General features: G+C 47.5%; 2 protein-coding genes across 3 annotated transcripts in view; one reads left to right on the top strand and one right to left on the bottom strand.

The window, feature by feature from the left end:
* Positions 1-6417: 6417 nt before the first annotated feature.
* MYDGF (myeloid derived growth factor) lies at positions 6418-16822 on the bottom strand. 2 transcript variants are annotated; one of them, XM_088149318.1, is made up of 6 exons: positions 16655-16822; positions 11964-12014; positions 11009-11070; positions 9793-9901; positions 7977-8049; positions 6418-6957 (listed from the first exon to the last, which is right to left on the bottom strand). In XM_088149318.1, exons 1-6 carry the CDS (start codon positions 16820-16822, stop codon positions 6878-6880), a joined length of 543 nt encoding a protein of 180 aa, XP_088005444.1. In that variant the 3' UTR covers positions 6418-6877. The 2 variants fall into 2 exon arrangements, with proteins under 2 accessions (XP_088005444.1, XP_007439816.3); XM_007439754.3 differs by having other exon boundaries at positions 9820-9901.
* Positions 16780-18412, top strand: part of LOC103048941 (cathepsin L2-like) — a 48401-nt gene continuing 46768 nt past the window's right edge. Inside the window, exon 1 of the mRNA XM_088149315.1 lies at positions 16780-16870. The gene's annotated coding sequence lies outside the window, so the exon portion shown is untranslated. The remainder of the gene's footprint in view (positions 16871-18412) is intronic.

The raw sequence follows: 18412 nt of genomic DNA, 5'->3' as shown, positions 1-18412 counted from the left end.
CGGCAAGGCCATTGACAGGGAGCAAAAATCTACAGAAGGGCAGTACAACATCGCAATCGAAGCCTTGGACCTCGATTGTGACGCTGTACCCGCCCTCTTTCAGATTTCGATCCCTCCATGGACGCCACTGAAACAGGGCCAACTCCGATGGTTCCAAGAGTAAAACAAAACGTATTTCTTTCTCATACACGTCTCTGTGTATTTCTTCAGATCTTGTCGTTCCCACAATCATCTGTGCATGAATGGTGTCACAGTCAGAATGGGGCTGGACTCACAAGCTGCGTTAAGCTGTAATGAGGTTCGTTTGGCTTAAGACCTAGAACAAGAGTTTAGAGTTGGTGCTGTTCAGGGATGCATTTTTTAAAATAATATTTGATTTCTGATCCCTGTAGTGCAGTGTTTCTCAGTCTTGGCGACTTTCAGATAATTAAGATAATTCTGGACCAATCTCACTTGTTTGAAAACTCTAGACCAGTGTTTCTCAACCTTGGCAGCTTTAAGATGTGTAGACTTCAACTCCCAGAATTCCCCAGCCAGCCTTGCTGGCTGGGGAATTCTGGGAGTTGAAGTCCACATATCTTAAAGTTGCCAAGGTGAGAAACACTGCTATGGTGGGTGAGCATTAAAAGGGGGCTGAAATGTTCATTTTAAAACAGATAATGTACCTCTTTTAAAGTGAACATTTCAATCCCTTTTCAGAGGGGAGGCACTTTAATGCATCCATTTTAGTCCCTCATTTTAATGCTAATGAACTTTGAGAAGGAATCAGTCTGGGGAGGCGAGAGAGGCTGCAAAAATGGGTTGGGGGCCCCCACAGGGAACCCTTGGGCTGCAGATTGCCCGGTGTGTTTGTTCAGTAAACCACGGTTAAGCCTAGCACGATTAATTAACTCCTCCAAGTGAATCTCACTTCTCGACCTTGGGTTAGTGATGGTTTATCTGGTTGAGAAAATCCATCCCGGAGTTTTGGCCCACTTTCCAGCTCTCCTAGCATAAATCACCGTTTTTCTACAGAGGCGCTGAGCTGTGGGCAAACCCTCCACCCTCCACCGTTTCCCGATTTCGTAATTGAAAATGCTGGAAAAAGCGAGGAAAAATGATCTTTCTCCCCAGGATGAGTCAAGTTCCTTGAAATGCTGGGAGGGAAGGCCGGGGTGGGTGGGTGGGTGGTGAACGTTTTGCCTTTCCTTCTTTGCGGAAATTAGGGCTAGGTGCAGATGTTTTCGTGGGGTTGTTTGAAAAGTTACAACCCTGCTCCTCCGGGCTGTAAAGCTCCTCTTTGAAGTGCAAAGGCAATGCCAGGACGAAGAATGGAGGATCTTATAAAGCTCCCCACCCACATGGTGTAGCCTAGCCGAAGGAAAGGAATGCAAAGCAGCCCTTACGATTTAATCTCTGTGGATCCCTCCAACGTGGAATGGCCTCTGCGGATGGAGGATGGAACTCTGCACTGCCACAGAGCACAAAAATAAAACCAGGAGGAATCTGGTAGCGTCTTTTCCGACTCGCACATTTTATTAAAAGGCAGAAGCTTTCGTGAGCCACGGCTCACGAAAGCTTCTGCCTTTTAATAAAATGTGCGAGTCGGAAAAGACGCTACCAGATCCCTTCTGGTTTTTTTTGCCAGCACAGACTGGCATAGCCGTCCTACAAAAATAAAACCAAGGACTCCATTTGCAGATAGGGAATAAAACCTCAGCTTCTTTTTTCTCTTCTCTAGAATGCAAGGAGAAAACAATTGATTATTCCTCGGAGATGTCCAAGGAAGCCTTGGGTTGGGCTCACCTAACGTGCTAACGAAACTCAGTGGATCACGTGCTGTGAATTCAACCCCCCAATCCTTTGCACGAACCAGCCCCCCCTCCCCCAGATCTAGACCCAAGAGGGTTAGCAACCAGGAATGTCCACGGGATGCGGGTAGAAAAGTCAAGATCGCATCTGGGATGGTGGGCTTGAAGTTCTGCCTGGGTTTTATGCGCCTGTGGACCATCGGGACCGCCGTTTTGGCTTGTGTGACCACCCTGTGCAGACAGCCTCCTGGTGCCCACCACCGCTTTGGTGAGCACAGGGCCGACCAGGTCTATCCTGGCTCTGTTGCTTCAGTTTTTTTCATCATCCTAGATGTTGCCCAGCGGTGAACCAGACAAGCCTCATTCCTGGGCTGGAGCAGGAGACCGGGCACCCTTCTCTCCACGTGAGCCAGCTGGCTTCTGGCTTCTTCCCCCGAGGAAGAGGAAGAATTTAAGCACTGGTGAGCCTGAACCACGCCGAGCTGGCTAGATCGTCCTCCGTCTACGCGGGCCTTCTTGACGCAAACATCGGCGTCTCTCCTAGGATTTGGATAAGCGTTTTTCTTCTCTTTTTAAGCTCCACCTGGAAATTCAGTGGGAACTCTCAGGAAACACATCTTCCGTCCTGAGCTCCAGCACTTTGAGCAAAACAAAGAAAACAGAAAGAAGGTCAAAACAGGGAGAGGGCACCCAGCCAAGCACAGCTGCTGTAGGCTGGCTCGGCACGCTGTCCTTTCTGATAATTGCTTTCTGAACAGGCAATCTTTATTCTACAGACAAGGAATCCTCCAAGACCACATCGCCACACATTTGCTAGTGACATTAAAGCAGCGGAAACAGAAAACCGCCAGCGAGGAGCTGTGGGCATTTGGACATGCGGTGATTTTTATGGCTGGGAGACACGGGATGGGAGCTGAACCGATCTGAACGGTGTCTGGTTGGAAACAGCACTGGGAGACTAGGTTCAGACGTTGTGCTAAGCTGTACTAGGTTACTGAATAAACTACCATTAGCTGTGTTTCTATTTCACACTAAACCAACATCTGAAGAAGTCGCATTGTGGCTTAGCATGATGGAGAAGTGCAGCTGGCCAAATAGGCAGAGGGTCTGATTAAATTATCTCCAAGATACCTTCCAATCTTTTGATCTTCCAGAATTCACATTACCCTGTTTGATGGCCAGGCAATGGTCCGATTCACAACTTGTGCTGGACTATGATTTAATCAGAGTTTACTGGATAAAGCAACGCTGGCTAAATTCACACAATGTGCTAAGCAACGAACCGTGGTTTATAAAACAGTGCCTACCATGGTTTGGGCTAAACCCCAAGCAAACCGCAGCCTGGCTTAGCACAACCTAATTTGCCTCTGGAAATGTTGGGGCCAGGCTGGCTGAGAAATCCTGCAAGTTCCGCTCCCAGCATATCCAACGGATAGCAGATGGGGGAAAGCTGGCATCTTGCAATTTGCTCTCTGCATCACTGTCTCTGGTTTCTGATGTCAACGTCACACCAAGAAGGTTAGACAGACAGAGGTATCTAATTACCTCTGAGGAGCCTCCACACTCAGGAGCATTCTGCCTTTAAATAACTAGGGGAACAGGACACCACTTATCCTCTGCTTGCAGGCTTTCCAGTCTACCACCTTTCTTCCAGTTTAAAACAGAAGGACGCGATCCGGAAGTGAGGAGATCAGCTGCAGAAATTCCAGCATGTATTTTTTTGCTAGCTGCTGGAGGGGGGCCTGCAGGGGAAGGAGCAGATGGGAGCCCAGCTGGTGTCACAGCCACTGCGCCGCGATGAACCGCAGCAACCCAGCAGGTGAGGGATCCTGCCAAGCCAGAGGCGGAAATGCGGAGGGGAGGAATGCTCGGCTCCGCTGTGGTCCGACCTGTTTGTCAGCCTCATTGAAATGCTCATTAATTATGTGCTGGGGCAAAGCGAGCCAGGGTGGCTGGCGTCAACAGGAGCACACGGGGCGGAAATGTTTTGCCCTGACGTTGACAAGCGTGGATTGTCCCAAATTGCTTGGCTTCCAAGGCTGACTATGAGTTGTGTAAGGGAGGGGGGGTGGCTAAATTAAACTTACAGGCTGGGCTGGGTTCATACATCACACCCCACTGGGTTAAACCTGACAAAGGCCAGCGCTCACCAAAGCTAAGCATGTTGCACAACGCAGCTGCAGAATCAGTCATTAAGCACAACCAAGGTGTAGAGCAGCGTTTCTCAACCTAGGCAACTGGAGGATCGGTGGACTTCAACTCCCAGAATTCCCCAGCCAGCAAGCTTGAGGTTGCCATGCTTGGACCTACCAAGGAATGGTAGAGTTTGGACTCTGCTGCTGCTGCTAGAAAGCTGGTTGGCCCAGATCTCCTTTTCGGGTTCAGCTAATCTTCTGTGTTCCACCTTCACTTTCACAAGTTGAGCTCTCTTCCCTAGAGACAGACCAAGAGGGTTGTCCAGTGTTTCTCAGCCTCAGCAACTTTGAGATGTATGGACTTCAACTCCCAGAATTCCCCAGGCAGCATGGACCCCTTCACCCTAGAGCCACACGGACTAGCAATCATGAATGCCTACTTGGAATGGAAGGCCTTTGCACAACTCCAGGGTGAAACCGGACAGCCATGGCTCTCCTACTCTAGGACCCCAGTTGCACCCAAGGACATCAAAGAGAAGAACTAGGGGTGGAATATGGTTCAGTACAGCTGTATTGGCACTTCAGAGATTCGTTGCAAAGATGAGCAATTCATGTTTGGCCTTGCATCACCCCTCCTGGGCATCAAGGTTGGTGTTCAAGCAACCTGTAGGGTTCAACCAGATGAGGACATCCTACAAGGTTGAGTGTCAGAGAAGGTACAGCTCAACTGGGGCTGGTCAGCTCTCATCCCATTCTGATGGAATGATCCTGGGAATGATCCCCACAGGGGTGCCTGCAGAATGTGGTCAAAAAAGTCAATAGGGTGTTCATGGCAGTACAGTCAAAGCTCTGTTATTTTTTAATGTGCATCAGCCAGAATGGTGACAGCATGTAACATTTTGCACAACCATACACTTAACCTAATACAGTGTTTCTCAATCTTAGCAACTTGAAGATGTGGCTGGGGCAGGCTGGGGAATTCTGGGGAATATGCTGGCTGGGGAATTCTGGGAGTTGAAGTCCACACATCTTCAAGCTGCTAAGATTGAGAAACACTGATCACTCACCCAATCAAATCAATTATCAATGGCTCTGGCAGTGTAGACACACAGTCCAAGGGCCAAAAACCACTCTCTGAAGAACACGAAAGTTCCTGCCCACTTTTTCCAGGAAGTGCCCATAAACTCTGACAAAAGCGGAAGACCAGGGAGGCAACTTGACTTGACTTGGCCCATCTCAATGGCCAGGAGGACAGTAGTTGATGCAGCGTGGGCTCTCAGAAGTGGAGGTGCCTTCTGGAGCGCTAGAATTCAGCAGCCAACTCTGTTATGGAGAAATGGACTTTTTCAGCCATTCTCCCCCACCCCCCAGCATTTTCTTGGAAGGACTAGATTATGCAAAAAAACTGGGTTTAGCTATTCTCACAACCTTGAATGGATGGAGTCATGCGTGACTAAGTCTGTTTGCGGCTAAATTTAAGGGGGGGATTAGCATCAGGGGCATTCTTGGGTGTGGGGGGGTGTCAAAGAGTCAAGATGGCAGCCACAACTGCATGATCAAACCCCATCCCTTGACTTTTGTTAACCTCCCCATGGATGCCCCTATTAGTCATCCCATTAAGCCTGTGGCAACAGGGCCATTGAAGGTTCACACACCAGCCTGAATCCATAAAGTGGGCAATGACATTTTGGCCTGGTGTACGGTGTGATCCTAGGTTGGGCGATTGTGCAAACCTGTAAGATTGGGTTGAATAAACCATGGATCCATTAATCAACATTGAGAGGCTGCTATTCTATAGCTAAACATTTCCCAGGCATTTGGTGCTGCTAGGTTGAATGTGGAATCCAGGGAAATGCCCTTCTATTGCTTAGATTTTCAATTTGCAAGCCAAGGTTTACACCAGATGTGGCAAATGTTCACTGACTGGACGCACGTCACTCCTCACTCAATGGGGGACTCATAGAAAATGGGAAAGGCTGTGACGCATGGGTATTTCCCCCTAGGAACTTTGGGAATTACTTTGTGTGATGGGGAAAGGAAGAATTCCAACTGGGAGGTGCTAAATTCTCTTTGCTTTCCAAGGTGTGACCCACAGAATCCTAGGGATGTTGGAGGTCATCTAGTCTAGCCCCCTGCCCAAGGCAGGAGTCCTCAGACCATCCCAGGCAAATAGCTTTCCAACTTTGGCTTGAAAACGTCCAGTGATAAGGCGCCCATGACTCCAGGAGGCAGACTGTTCCACTGCTTGAGCTCCCACAATCAGGAAATCTGTCCTGATTTCAAGGTTGGATCTCCCTCTGTGAAGCTTCCACCCACTGCCTCTTGCTCTTGCCTCAAGAGCTCTGGAGAATAAATCCATTCCCTCTTCCCTGGGACATCCCTTCAAATCTTCTCTTTTTATAAGGGAAGCAAGGAGTAAAGACAGGCAGAAACCAACGTGTTCTGAAGATATAAATTTGCTTTTATTCATAGTATTGCTCCTTTTCCTCAGGGTGATATTTTGTGACCATTCCGCCAATATATGGGGAAGGGGTTGGGGGGAAGAAACTTTCTGGAGGAGATTATACACGCGCACACACCAACAGCTGCAAAGGAATCAACTTTCTGCAAATCTTTCAGCTAAATCCTTGTCCCAGCAGATGCCACCAGATCCTTGGAAATCTGTTCTTGCAGCACCAGATCTGAAATGCAGAAACAGGGTCCCCGATTCATTTCCCAGGCCTCCTTATAACATGTTTCATGTTCACCACCAATGCCATGGAAGAATGCAGTTGAAGGACCTCTTGAGTTCAGGTGTCAAGGGGCCATGTGTGTGGCTTCTGTTTCTCCCCCCAAATTATTCTTCTAAAGGCCTGCTTAGATGGAGTTCAGGATCCAAGAAAGAAGAGTTCCCACCAAGAGCAACCTGAGGTTCCACTGCCTTTCTTCTGCAAAAGCCAAGATGGTCGCTGCTCACAGCTCGTCGTGGGACTTTTCGGCTACAATCAGCACCTTGGAGAGTTCTGAGTGGAACTTGCCCTCCCGGTGAGCCACTGGAAGAGGAAGAAGATGGCAGAAAGGTGAAACTCAAGGTGGCAGGGCCCCCTGGCCAGGTTGGCTCTCAAGACCAACAAGCAGGAGCCAACAATTGGAGATGAAGGGGGGAAGATTTTCTCGGAAACCCTCAGCACGTTTTTCCCTTGAACCTACTCCTGTTGAATTGGAAAATCAAACCAGTGTCTGTCTTGCCAACAGAGAAAAATTATCGTTAAAAAAAAAGAAAGAAATCTGCTTTGATAACCTAATACCTCTAACTCACCACCGTGAACGTGTCTATGTAGTAACTGAATTGAAACTTCTCTGGGCATTTCAAGAATCCAAAGAAATGTTAAGAGTGTGTAAGAGTCATTTAAAATCGCAGAATCGGTCAGGGACTGGACAGGCCTTCTCCCCCAACCTCCTACTGAAGAGCTAAAACCTTCTCAAGAAGCAGGAGGCAACTCTGTCTCAGGTTGAAGAATTCCAAGCAAGAAAAGCTCTAAAACCCACAGGCATCCTTTAAAAGCTGCAATGACATCACACATCACCATCCCTACATGATACAGTTATGGAATTTGCCTCGCTGCATGAGAACATGAGAACATGTGTCCCTTGCCTCTCCCATCCCCTGTGGACATCCATGACCTTCCTCCAATCTTTCAGGCGAGGGGGACCATTATCCACACTACTGTTTCTATCACCCTGCTCAAATCCTGCACCCTCCAACCACATGCTGCCTCGGAGTTAAGAGAACTCTCATTCCAGGAGCGCTGCGGGGCACCCAGCTGGGGAAAGATGGGTGATGTCACTTGGCGCTCAAGCCACAGATGGCTCCAAACTAGGATTAAAAATGCCTCCGCTCAAGGATGGAATTTGTCTTGTTCTTTGACCAAAGATTTTGCATGTCACAGCCCTGCCACAGGTTCGTCAGAAAAGAAAGTGGTTCGCTGGCAATCCACCCAGAGAAGAACACAGATTCTCTCTGCACTGCACTGTCCACCTGCAGCACCCCAGCATCCTTTGTACAACTCACCTGTCCTTTCCGTGGTAAAGAATTCTTCCTCTTTTAACGGGATGTCCTTCTGTTCTCCGACACCAGCCTTAGACTGAAAGACACAAACCCGTCAGCCAGGGACAAGACTCCAAAGGGTTCAACTCCACCCACTATTTTGATGGTCAGTCACTGGGACAAAGGGGAAGGGGGCCCAGGGTGTCTGAAGCAAGTTCAGAAAAGTCAAGATGGCTGCCCTGACCGTGGGATCGAACCCCGAGGAGACCACGGTGCACCCAGGGGAATCCTCTAGAGGCGGCGAGGTAGGGGGGGAGCCAAGCAGATGTGGCTGAAAACAACACTGTGGTTGAAGGTGTGTGTGGGGGGGTGTCAACGAAGGAAAGAAAACATGAAGCACACTTAAAAGTATCAGATGGGATGTTCGAAAAGGAGAAATAAACTCCACTGTAATGAAACCACGGGGAAGGACAGCGATGAACCAAGAGTAGCCCAGGCGTTGTAACCAAGGGCAAAGCAATGAATAGGTGCTGTTGAGATACACCTTCCTATTTTCTCATTATTTACACTCTCAAGCGAGAGAGTTTATAGGGAGTTTTGTCTGGGCCCCACAGCAGAAGCCTCAAGGAGGGTTGACAGCTTTTTTTGGTAGGTTCTATTTGCTGTTGACCACTTGAAGGCCCTACAGAACCAGTTTCTTCCTTATACTGGGACTCATCAGGTGAAGGTACACGTAGGTATAATTGGAGGCGACCTACGCCTGACCGGTCCCAATGTAAGGACGAAGCTGGTGGTCTGGTGCCTCCTAGTGGTCAGTAGAAAATATAACACGGGCAAAGAATGTTCCAGTAAATCATGCTGGCTGGGGAATTCTGGGAGTTGAAGTCCACTCATCTTAAAGTGGCCAAGTTTGGACAACACTGCAGTAAATGAACCAAGGAAGTCACTGGGGGAAAGAAACCCCTTAATTCAAACCAGCACACAAACACTGGGTTCCGGGCACCGTGTTAAATTACGGTTAGCCACGCTTGTTGAGGAAGCCACAACTGGCTCGGTGATGTAGGGGGGAATCCAAAAAAAATCAAAATGGTGACCACACAGTCAAGGCTGCCATCTTATTCTTTCTGATCCCCACCTCTGCGGGTGTCCTTAGTATGGACACTGCCCAAGTGTTCCAAGTTTCAAAGGGTGAAGATCTGAAATATCTGGATGTGAATATCAATCTTTGTGCTATATTGCATCTTAACTGTACCTTTTGGTAGGCACGTATCGTACTATATCATTGTTATTACAGGTAGTCTTCACTTCACCACCACAATACCGACCGAAAAATTTCCTCGTTAAGCGGGGTGGTTGTTAAGTGAGTTGTGCCTGATTTTACGACCTTTTTTGCAGCAGTCATTAAGTGAATCACCACAGCCGTTAAGCGAATCACACAGTTGTTAAGTGAATCACGTGGTTCTCCACTGATTTTGCTTGCCGGAAGCCGGCTGGGAAGGTCGCAAATGGTGATCACGTGACCCCAGGACGCTGCAACCATCATGTGTGAGCTGGTTACCAAGCGCACGGATGGCGATGACATGACCACGAGGATGTGGCGACGGTTGTAAGTGTGAGGACCGGTTGTAAGTCCCTTTGTTCAGCACCGTTGTAACTTCCATGTAATGGTCACTAAACAAACGGTTGTTAAGTGAGAACTACCTGTATTATTATTCCCACCTACACTTGGTTAGGCTGGATATCTGAAACAGAACAGTGTGTCATTGGGCCAAACAGAAATCTTTTAATAACATTTTATATTTAGCAGGCCTGTTCTTCCCACCACCCCAGCCCACCTCACCCCAGCAAAGCTTCCGATGGGACTCACATAGGCCATGGCGTACTGGATCTTTGCTCCTTTCACTTCAGCTTTAAACTGGGTGAAGAAAAGGTAGGATTTCCCTTGGGGCCTTAAAGACAGGGGGAAAAAAAGTGACATCTGGGATATTGAGACTGGAAGAGATGATTTCAACCCCACAATGTCCTGTTAGAGGTGTGGATCCAAAGCAGAAAAAAGGCTTCTGGAATCGGAGGGTGGGTAGGATGGAAGCAGGGAGGGAAGAAGAAACACAAGTGGTTAATGCAGTGTTTCTCAACCTTGGCAACTTGAAGATGGGTGGACTTCAACTCCCAGAATTCCCCAGCCAGTCAACCCATCTTCAAGTTGCCAAGGTTGAGAAACACTAGGTTAATGTTTGTGAAATGGAAGAGCTGTCTCCCATCAGAGGCCAGGGTAGGATGGAAAAGATCTCTCAAACACACACACAGAAAGATGGGGGGCTATGCTTGAAAAATCTCCAACAGCTGCAAATGTACATGGGCCGGGACCTTCTTCGCTGTGGGCCCTTGCCTAGGAAAACACCCATGGCCCTCACTCACCCAGTCTTAAGGTGGCTGATAAAAGCACCTCTCTCCCAGCAAGCTTTATTTGGACACATGATTTTAATTTTGATCGCTCTGATCTCATTGTTCTTTAATCAGTATAAACTGCCTCGTGTGCTTATTGAAACAGAAAGGCGAATACCCATTTCAATAATAACCTTGTTCCTTCTGTTTCAGGTGTGAGCACTGAAGGTACCAACAGTGAGCTTATCAACACAGAGCTTCTTGATACTAAGAGTGAGTTTGTTCATAATAACCCTGAGCTTATCAGCTTTAACCTTGGGGAGATGAACACAGAGCTTGTGAGCATCTCCCTTTGACGATATTGTTTCGACTGGCCTCCTCAAAGGGAGACATCAACCAGCTTCACGGAGCCCTGAAGACTGCAGAACTATGCCAAAAAGCTAATTCAAATAACCTTCCTTTCATCAGGTGAGGATCTTAGAACAGTCAACTGGGAAGCCAAGATGGTCGGTGACCACGGGATGCCGACGTGTTGTTCTGGGCGAGTTCAGAAAACCAAATGGGGCAGAGGAATGGAATGAGGGGCCCTGAAAGAGGAGCGTCGACGCTGCCTTTTTTTTCCACACACCCCACTTCCTGGCATTAACAGAAGAAAACGATTTATACCGTACCTCCAGATCGAACACGAAAAGAGCAAGTTGTCTTCGCTGACACCGATACTCATTTGCCATTGCTGGAAAAGAGAGAGAACGGGTAATGTCAATAAATCTATAAACGCTTCCGCCTGTCTGCCTACTGGTAAGCGAACAGCCTTGGGCTCCCTTTGCCAAGAGCAACACACAAACCCAGCATGTTGGGAAAGCAGGTCGCTGCATGAATGCACACCAAGAAGAATCCAGCTGAAAGTTCAACCACAGCCTTTGCAGTAGTCCATCCACCACCCATCCAGCACACACAAATTACAGCTGAATATTTATTTTTATTTATTTTTATTTATTTATTAAATTTTTCAACCGCCCATCTCCCCCCAATAGGGGAACTCTGGGCGATTCACAACAAACATTAAAAACATACATATCTATAAATACATAAACCATTAATTAAAAGCATTACTAAAAAGGAGAAGGAGAGTCCAAGAGGATGAAAAATCTGAGGCTGGAGGCAGAAGGCCTCTATGCGGCTAGCCATCCCCATGCTTGAGGTATTCCCACCCCACCCCAGGCCAGGTGGCAGAATCAGGTCTTCAAAGCCTTACGGAAGGCCAGGAGTGAGGGGGCCAATCGCACCTCCGGGGGCAGGATGATCCAAAGGGCGGGGCTACCTTCTGGACCCCGCCAGTCGAAGTTCCTTCACTGAGGGGGTCCGAAGCATGCCCTCTCTGTGTGATCGGGTGGGACGGGTTGAGGTCATAGGGGAGAGGCGGTCCCTTAGATAACCTGCATTTTTATGATTCCCAGTCAAGATGTTTTCTTTCCTCACTAAACTCCACCACCACCACCACTTATCCATGTTCTAGTGCTGAGATCTCCCCTCTGATATGCTGGCATGCTGTACGAGAGTTCAGTTTTGCAGAATTCAGAGGCCTGTCCAGCAAGCAGAATGGATCTGAGGATTAAAAATACTTACCTCGTTGGTCCCACCCTGAGCAGCGTAGGTAAAAGTGCAGGTATAATCTCCCTGTAGAAAATAAAGAGAACAAGAGGGGAAAAAAGATCATGGCCTTGAAAACACAAAGGCTGGACCTGCTCTACATGCCTGATTACTGAATGAATTCATGTTATGAAGTCATTGAACACATCGAATCAGAAATTAACAATACCCCCAATATCTGCAGAACATGAACCACAAAACAAAATAAAACTAAATTAAAAAACTAACTAATCTTGGCTCGGTCCATCTGGTCCTTAACTGACTGGACCTGATGACAAATGTTGCACAAACCCAGCTTAAGTTGTATTTCTCCGATGAAACAGTCTTTGATTATGAAACAACACCAACAAAAACATGATAAATTATAGTTCCGTTTTGGCGGGGAAGAGATTGGAAATAGAATCAACTAACGGAAACAGATAGTCACTCATACCCATGTTACCCTGTGGTTGGACTACTATAATGCGCTCTCCCTGGGACTGTCCTTGAAGACCAACTGGGAATGCAGATAGTGAAGAATGTGCCTGCCAACATGTAATGGAATAACCACATAATGCCAATATTGTGGGGGACACCGATTGCCTGTGAGTTTCCAGGTGCCACTGAAGGTTCTTTGAACATTTTCAAAGTTTAGCATGGCTTGAAGCCTGGTTACCTATACGACTGTTTACCCCAAAAAGGATTCACTTGCCCCATTTATTTTTTTATTCAATTTATATGGATGCTCATGTGAGGCATGACTCAGGACGGCACAAACAATTACAAACAAATAACCAACAACATACAACATATTCAAATATATTGTACCAGAGGTGTTGATACTGAAGCTCAAGCTCAGATACTTTGGTCACCTAATGCGAAGAGAGATCTCTTTGGAAAAGACCCTGATGCTGGGAAAGATGGAAGGCAAAAGGAGAAGAGGACGGCAGAGGATGAGATGGTTAGAGAGCATCACTGAAGCAATGAGCATGAAACTGAGCAAACTCAGGAAGGCAGTGAAGGACAGGAAGGCCTGGCGCGATGTGGCTCATGGGGCCACGAAGAGTCAGAGACGACTTAACGACTGAACAACAACCACCAGAGGTGATTCAAACAAGGCAGGCCAGGTTGGGCCCGTCTGGATCTTGGGGGAATGCTCTTCCATAGGGCAGGTGTGGCCACAGAGAAGGCAGGTCTCCTGGCCCTGCCAGATGACACTGCTTGAGCAACAGGACCTGGAGAACGCCCACCTGTATTGGATGGGCAGAGGTAATCTGCAAACAACCATGAAGGGCTTTACAGGTGACAACCGCCACCTTGAACTGCACTCAGAAGCCCCCAGCAACCAGTGCAGCTTGCGAAGTAGAGGTGTTATATTGGTGTACCAAAGTGTAACTTCTCACACTGTTGCACCCTGGACCAGCTGCAGCTTTCCCGTTGTCTCAAGGGCCACTCCACGTAGAGCACCCTGCAGTAATCTAGATGAGAGGTGAACAAGGCGCGAATGACTGTAAAGACAGCTTCCTGATCTAGAAACGAGCGCAGACTGTGACCCTGGACTGTTATGGTGTTGCTCAAAATGAGGCTGAAGGCTGAAGATGTGACAGTTTTGTAGACTGCGTTTTAAGTTCAAAGCTACATGCCCGCTTGGAGGCATACCGCTGGAATGACCGAAAAGCGTGAAAAATGAATAAAGTTTGGTCTGCTACTTCCTTTTGCGCAACCCTAGGTCTGGCTTCCCCCTCAGCTGGGTTGGCCCCAGCCTCAGCAGCCATCCAACACTGCTTCCAAGAAGTTTATGGTGTTATTTTTTTAAACCTTGCCCCCCTCCAAGAACTGCCCTGTACAAGTTCCCCTCAACTCACCTATGGGCCATAAGTATCCCTACCTAGATCAGATCACTTTGATTCCTGATTCAAGGGGCTGCCATCGATGTGTCTGTGCTGTTTTCTAGGCTAAAGCTACTATCCTGGCCTGTAAAAATCTGGACAGCCGTTGGTGGCATAGAAACACGAGGGGCTTTGTATCTTTTTCCTGCCCAGATTTTTTGCAGCCCAAATATGGTAAGTCTTATTTTTGCAACAATGCAGGAATGGTTTGCTGTGGTTTATTACTGTTCCCCTACCAGCCTCTCCTGCAGCCCGAGGACTTCCTGGTGGTCTCCCATCTGATACAAACCAAGGCCAACCCTTTAATTTCTGAGATCAGCACAGATTACTTAGGCCCTCCTGTCAACCTGGCTCAACAGCAGATAGTCAAAAATCAGCCTGTGTGAAGCACTATCCTCACCCCTCCTCCACATTAGGATTAGGGTTATTATTTAAATTTATACGGTGCCCAACTCCCCATGACTCTGGGTGGCTACAAATAAAAACATTAAAAACAAGGGGGGAAAAATACAGTGATAGACCATAAGGATGACTAAAAATGGCAAGGATACAAAAAAAAAATGGATGGGATTGAAAACAAAGAAACACAGTCCAAAGGGGGCTTCACTCACCCTGGCCAAAGACTTGGGCTTTCTTCCCACAGCTGAGAGGCAAAATAAACTAGAAAGTACTGTTGTTCCAATTTAGCAGCTCCTGATTTGTCTTTACCCAGAAGTCAGGAATCGTTGACCAGTGTGAGAAGGCAGGGAGAAGTGAGGGCCTCAAACGAACCATGTTTGCTAGGGGAGAGCGCTGTGCACCATGGGGCAGCCTTGGGGGGGCGGCAGGAGGGAGGATGGGCAGAAGGCACACTCGCACCAGAGTGGAGAGGGGCGGCAGGAGGGAGGAAAGACTGCAGGCAAGAGGCACGTTCGCTCCAGAGTGAAGAGAAACGGCAGGGGGCGGCTGTCGGGTCAAGTGGGGATTGGAATGTGTATTGCGCTGATTGGATTCGGAAAGTGGAATGTCTGCGGTTTTGCGGTTAATTAGCGGCGCTCCGGGGCGGTAAAAAAGGTGAGATTGTGAGCCAAGCCCTCGTAGGAGGGGGAGGACAGATAGGGGGTATAAAAACCTGTCAGACCTTGCTTCGGGGTTCCTCCATTGCTGCGGGAGGGACCCACCTTTGCAAACGTGCCCAATAAAAACTTCTGTCTACTGGACAACCGAACCCGTGTCTGTCGTTTTCTGACACCAGTGACTAGTTAATTGTTGTTTTCAGCTTCAGTTTAACTATTAAGTTCTACTTTTGTCGTGTATTTTGTGTTATTTTTTTTCTATCCCTGTGTTGGTTTCCTTCTAGATTGTTTGTAATGTGTATTTTAATTATGCTCACCTTGAACATTTTTACTGGTTGTATGTTTTTATTGGGCTGCTGAAAGTTGCTGGAATCGTTATACATCTGGCAGAATGAATGAATGAATGAATGAATGAATGAATGAATGAATGAATGAATGAAACTAGCTGTCTCCCAGTTCAGTATATTGCTGTAAGCCACCCTGAGTGTAATGGATATTGATGGCATACAAATTTAATAAATAGCATTCCTACTAATAATAATCCGTCCCCCATGTTGGACTGCAATTCCCAGACACACCATGTCCCTTTAGTTTTTTTAAACTGAAGAGACTCTCAGAAATATTCAGAACAAAGAATGCGAGTCAGTCTGCAACCATGGAGCTCTTATTCTTCTGAATTCAGTGGCACCATCTTCAAATAAGGTGTTGATAGAGTTACTTCGAAGCTGAATTCAGACAGCCTACTAAATCTGAGTTGTATGATTCTGCGTTCACCTAATAATCGATGCCCAAGCAAACAATCTATATTGTGTCTTAGGAAAATAGCCTGATCCGCACGAGATGCTGCATCTATTAACTATCCAACCCATTTTAGCAGAGCTTAAGGAAGCTGGCTCATTCGCTCTTTTCCTCTCTTTCAGTTTAGGATTTCCCCACAGTGTCTTTGCGAGAACAGAAACAATTTCTTTGAGCAACCGCACTTCATTTGCCTGTACTGGAGAGCCAAGCTGGGGAAGGGCTGGCAAACACTGGGACTGGAGACCACAAGGAGATCCCAGGGTGGCAAGCAAGAATGGGCACTTTTAAAAATTACCCAGGAAGCAAGCAACAGCAAACCATGACTACACGGTTGCAAAGGAAACAGCACTGAGGTGCCCATGTAATCCCTGGGAGTTGAGATCCTTCACTTTTAAAAATGTTTTTACTTTACTTTACTTTACATAAAGGACATTAGCAATAAGCGTTAAAAGAAAGGAGGAAGTGCGATGCACGTCAAACTTACCCACATATAAAGGTATTAACATACAATAAAAAAGGAAATATAATAAAAATGTTGGAATTATATGGAAAGGAGTTTAAAGGGGCAGCAACATAAATACCCAAAATTAAGAGTCCAAAGGGCACAGAATAAATGAAGCCAGTGGCAAGTGCTCCCATCTCATCGGCGGGGCAAGGCCGTGGCAGGGGCTCTACCACCCACTTACCCCGGGGTAAGTCTAGGGTCCCCAGCAAGAACCAAAGTTCTGCACTTGGCCACTTTCTACGGAAGCCTGGCCGGGGCATGCCAAGTGCTTCGTCTCCTCCGCCTCGAAGAGCCCTCGACTCCCGGCGGCCAATCACAGATTTAAGAAAAGACCCGCCCCTTCCTTCGGCCAATCAGAAGCTAATCCTTTCGGGCGCAAGACTCAACCCAGCCAATCAGCAGGCGCCACCTATTGCTCTGCCCTGGCTCGCTCAATCTCACCAGGCTTTTCGAATCCGAGTGAACCATCCCGCCGGGTCTGACATCGAAGTCGGCCGTGATGGTCTCTTCCTTCGCCCCGACCGCCGAAAGAAGGAGCTGCAGGAGGAAGAAGGAGGCCGTCGAGCCTTCCCAAACCCTCCGGTTGCCGAGTAACCTAGGTACCACCATCTTGGAAGAGGATGGGGAAGAAGCTGTGGCGGCACCGATTGGGCTACGGTGAGCTGGAGCGGCCAAATCGCGTTTTACAAATCGCAGGCGCTTCTGTTTCCAGGAGGCCAAGCCGGCCATCTTTTAAGTGGGCGCCACCGGCTATACAGTACTTAAGCTGGAGCTGCCAGACCTGGACTGCAAACTGCGGACGACCGCTAGATGGCAGCAAAGGATGGAAAGGTTAGGGTCTCCCTGCTGCCATCTCTTGACCATCTGGTTGCTTTGCAGCCCAAAGGCTACCCTTTACTAGAATATTTTTTCCCCTCATCTTTTTCTTTCTTTCTTTATTCCAACCAGTCCATTTGCCAGTGGGCATCCTGGGTTATCAGCTAAAGCTAAAGAGCCTGAAGACATGGCTTTGTCCTCTAGCCTGGGGATCCGGTGATGTTGGTGGAGAGCCTGTTAAATGGTTATATTTCTAGGAAATGAATGGTGCTCTCCTGCAGGTTATGCTTTTTAATGCTTTAAAACATGTGATTTTATTGTTTTAAATATTTTAAGAGGAAGGAAGGAAGGAAGGAAGGAAGGAAGGAAGGAAGGAAGGAAGGAAGGAAGGAAGGAAGGAAGGAAGGAAGGAAGGAAGGAAGGAAGGAAGGAAGGAAGGAAGGAAGGAAGGAAGGAAGGAAGGAAGGAAGGAAGGAAGGAAGGCTCCCAGAGCTAGATCAAACAGCAGCCTAAGCTGAAATCAGAACTGTGTTTGTATGGGTCAACCACAACTCCGTTGTGTCCGAACTCAGCTTCTGCTTTTGTCCAGTTGTCTACACCAGCGTTTCTCAACCTTTTTGAATCCGCGCACAGTGTTGAATATAGCTGTTGTTCTCAGTGGCACACTGAAAAATTCTTAATCGTCTATACATTTTTTTAAATGTGTAAAACATGGTTTGAGGGAAGTCACACAATTTTTTAAAATATCTGCACTGTATTGAATTTACGGATTATATAGGATATATTTAATACCAAAAAAAATGGAAGAAAAATCTCCTGGCAGACTAGAAACAAGCGCATGGCACACCTGTGTGCCATGGCACACCAGTTGAGAACCACTGATCTGTACAATTAATTGTTCTGTGTGAACTTAGCTCCTTATTGGTCAACTCCTTTTAAATATTTTGCTTGTTTTTATTTGTACAGCCCTGGGAAAGTTTACTCAGAATTAATACCTAATGTGTTCAAAGGCTCTCTTCCCAGATAAATAGAGTATAGTCTAGACTCCAGCCCTGGGATATTCTGGTGGTCCCCCATCCAGATATTTATTAGGACTGACTCTGCAAACAAAGTTAGCCAGATGCCATTATCTGCTTGAGGAACTTTTGGTGGTGTACTACACATAAATCCTTCCTTCCTTCCTTCCTTCCTTCCTTCCTTCCTTCCTTCCTTCCTTCCTTCCTTCCTTCCTTCCTTCCTTCCTTCCTTCCTTCCTTCCTTCCTTCTCCTTTCTCTACCCTTTTCCTTCCTTCCTACCTTCCTTCCTTCCTTCCCTCCCTCCCTCCCTCGTGCAGTTGCTTGGAAGAGGGTTCCTAAGGCTCTCTTGGCTTGAGTAGCCAAGCA

The sequence above is a fragment of the Python bivittatus genome, unplaced genomic scaffold (assembly GCF_059951505.1).
Source record: "Python bivittatus isolate LINGU-HERP-01145 unplaced genomic scaffold, Pbiv_v1 ctg000580_np1212, whole genome shotgun sequence".
In the NCBI taxonomy this organism is placed as follows: Eukaryota; Metazoa; Chordata; class Lepidosauria; order Squamata; family Pythonidae; genus Python; species Python bivittatus.
This window is presented reverse-complemented; position numbering and strand designations above follow the sequence as displayed.

What these genes read in the sequence shown, in the direction of transcription:
- MYDGF (XM_088149318.1), bottom strand. Translation starts at nt 16,822, where the DNA reads ATGGTGGTACCTAGGTTACTCGGCAACCGGAGGGTTTGGGAAGGCTCG. An exon ending in CTCAGGGTGGGACCAACGAG is followed by an intron (nt 11,071 to 11,963) that starts GTAAGTATTTTT and finishes TCTCTTTTCCAG; the next exon opens with CAATGGCAAATGAGTATCGG. An exon ending in TTTTCGTGTTCGATCTGGAG is followed by an intron (nt 9,902 to 11,008) that starts GTACGGTATAAA and finishes CCTGTCTTTAAG; the next exon opens with GCCCCAAGGGAAATCCTACC.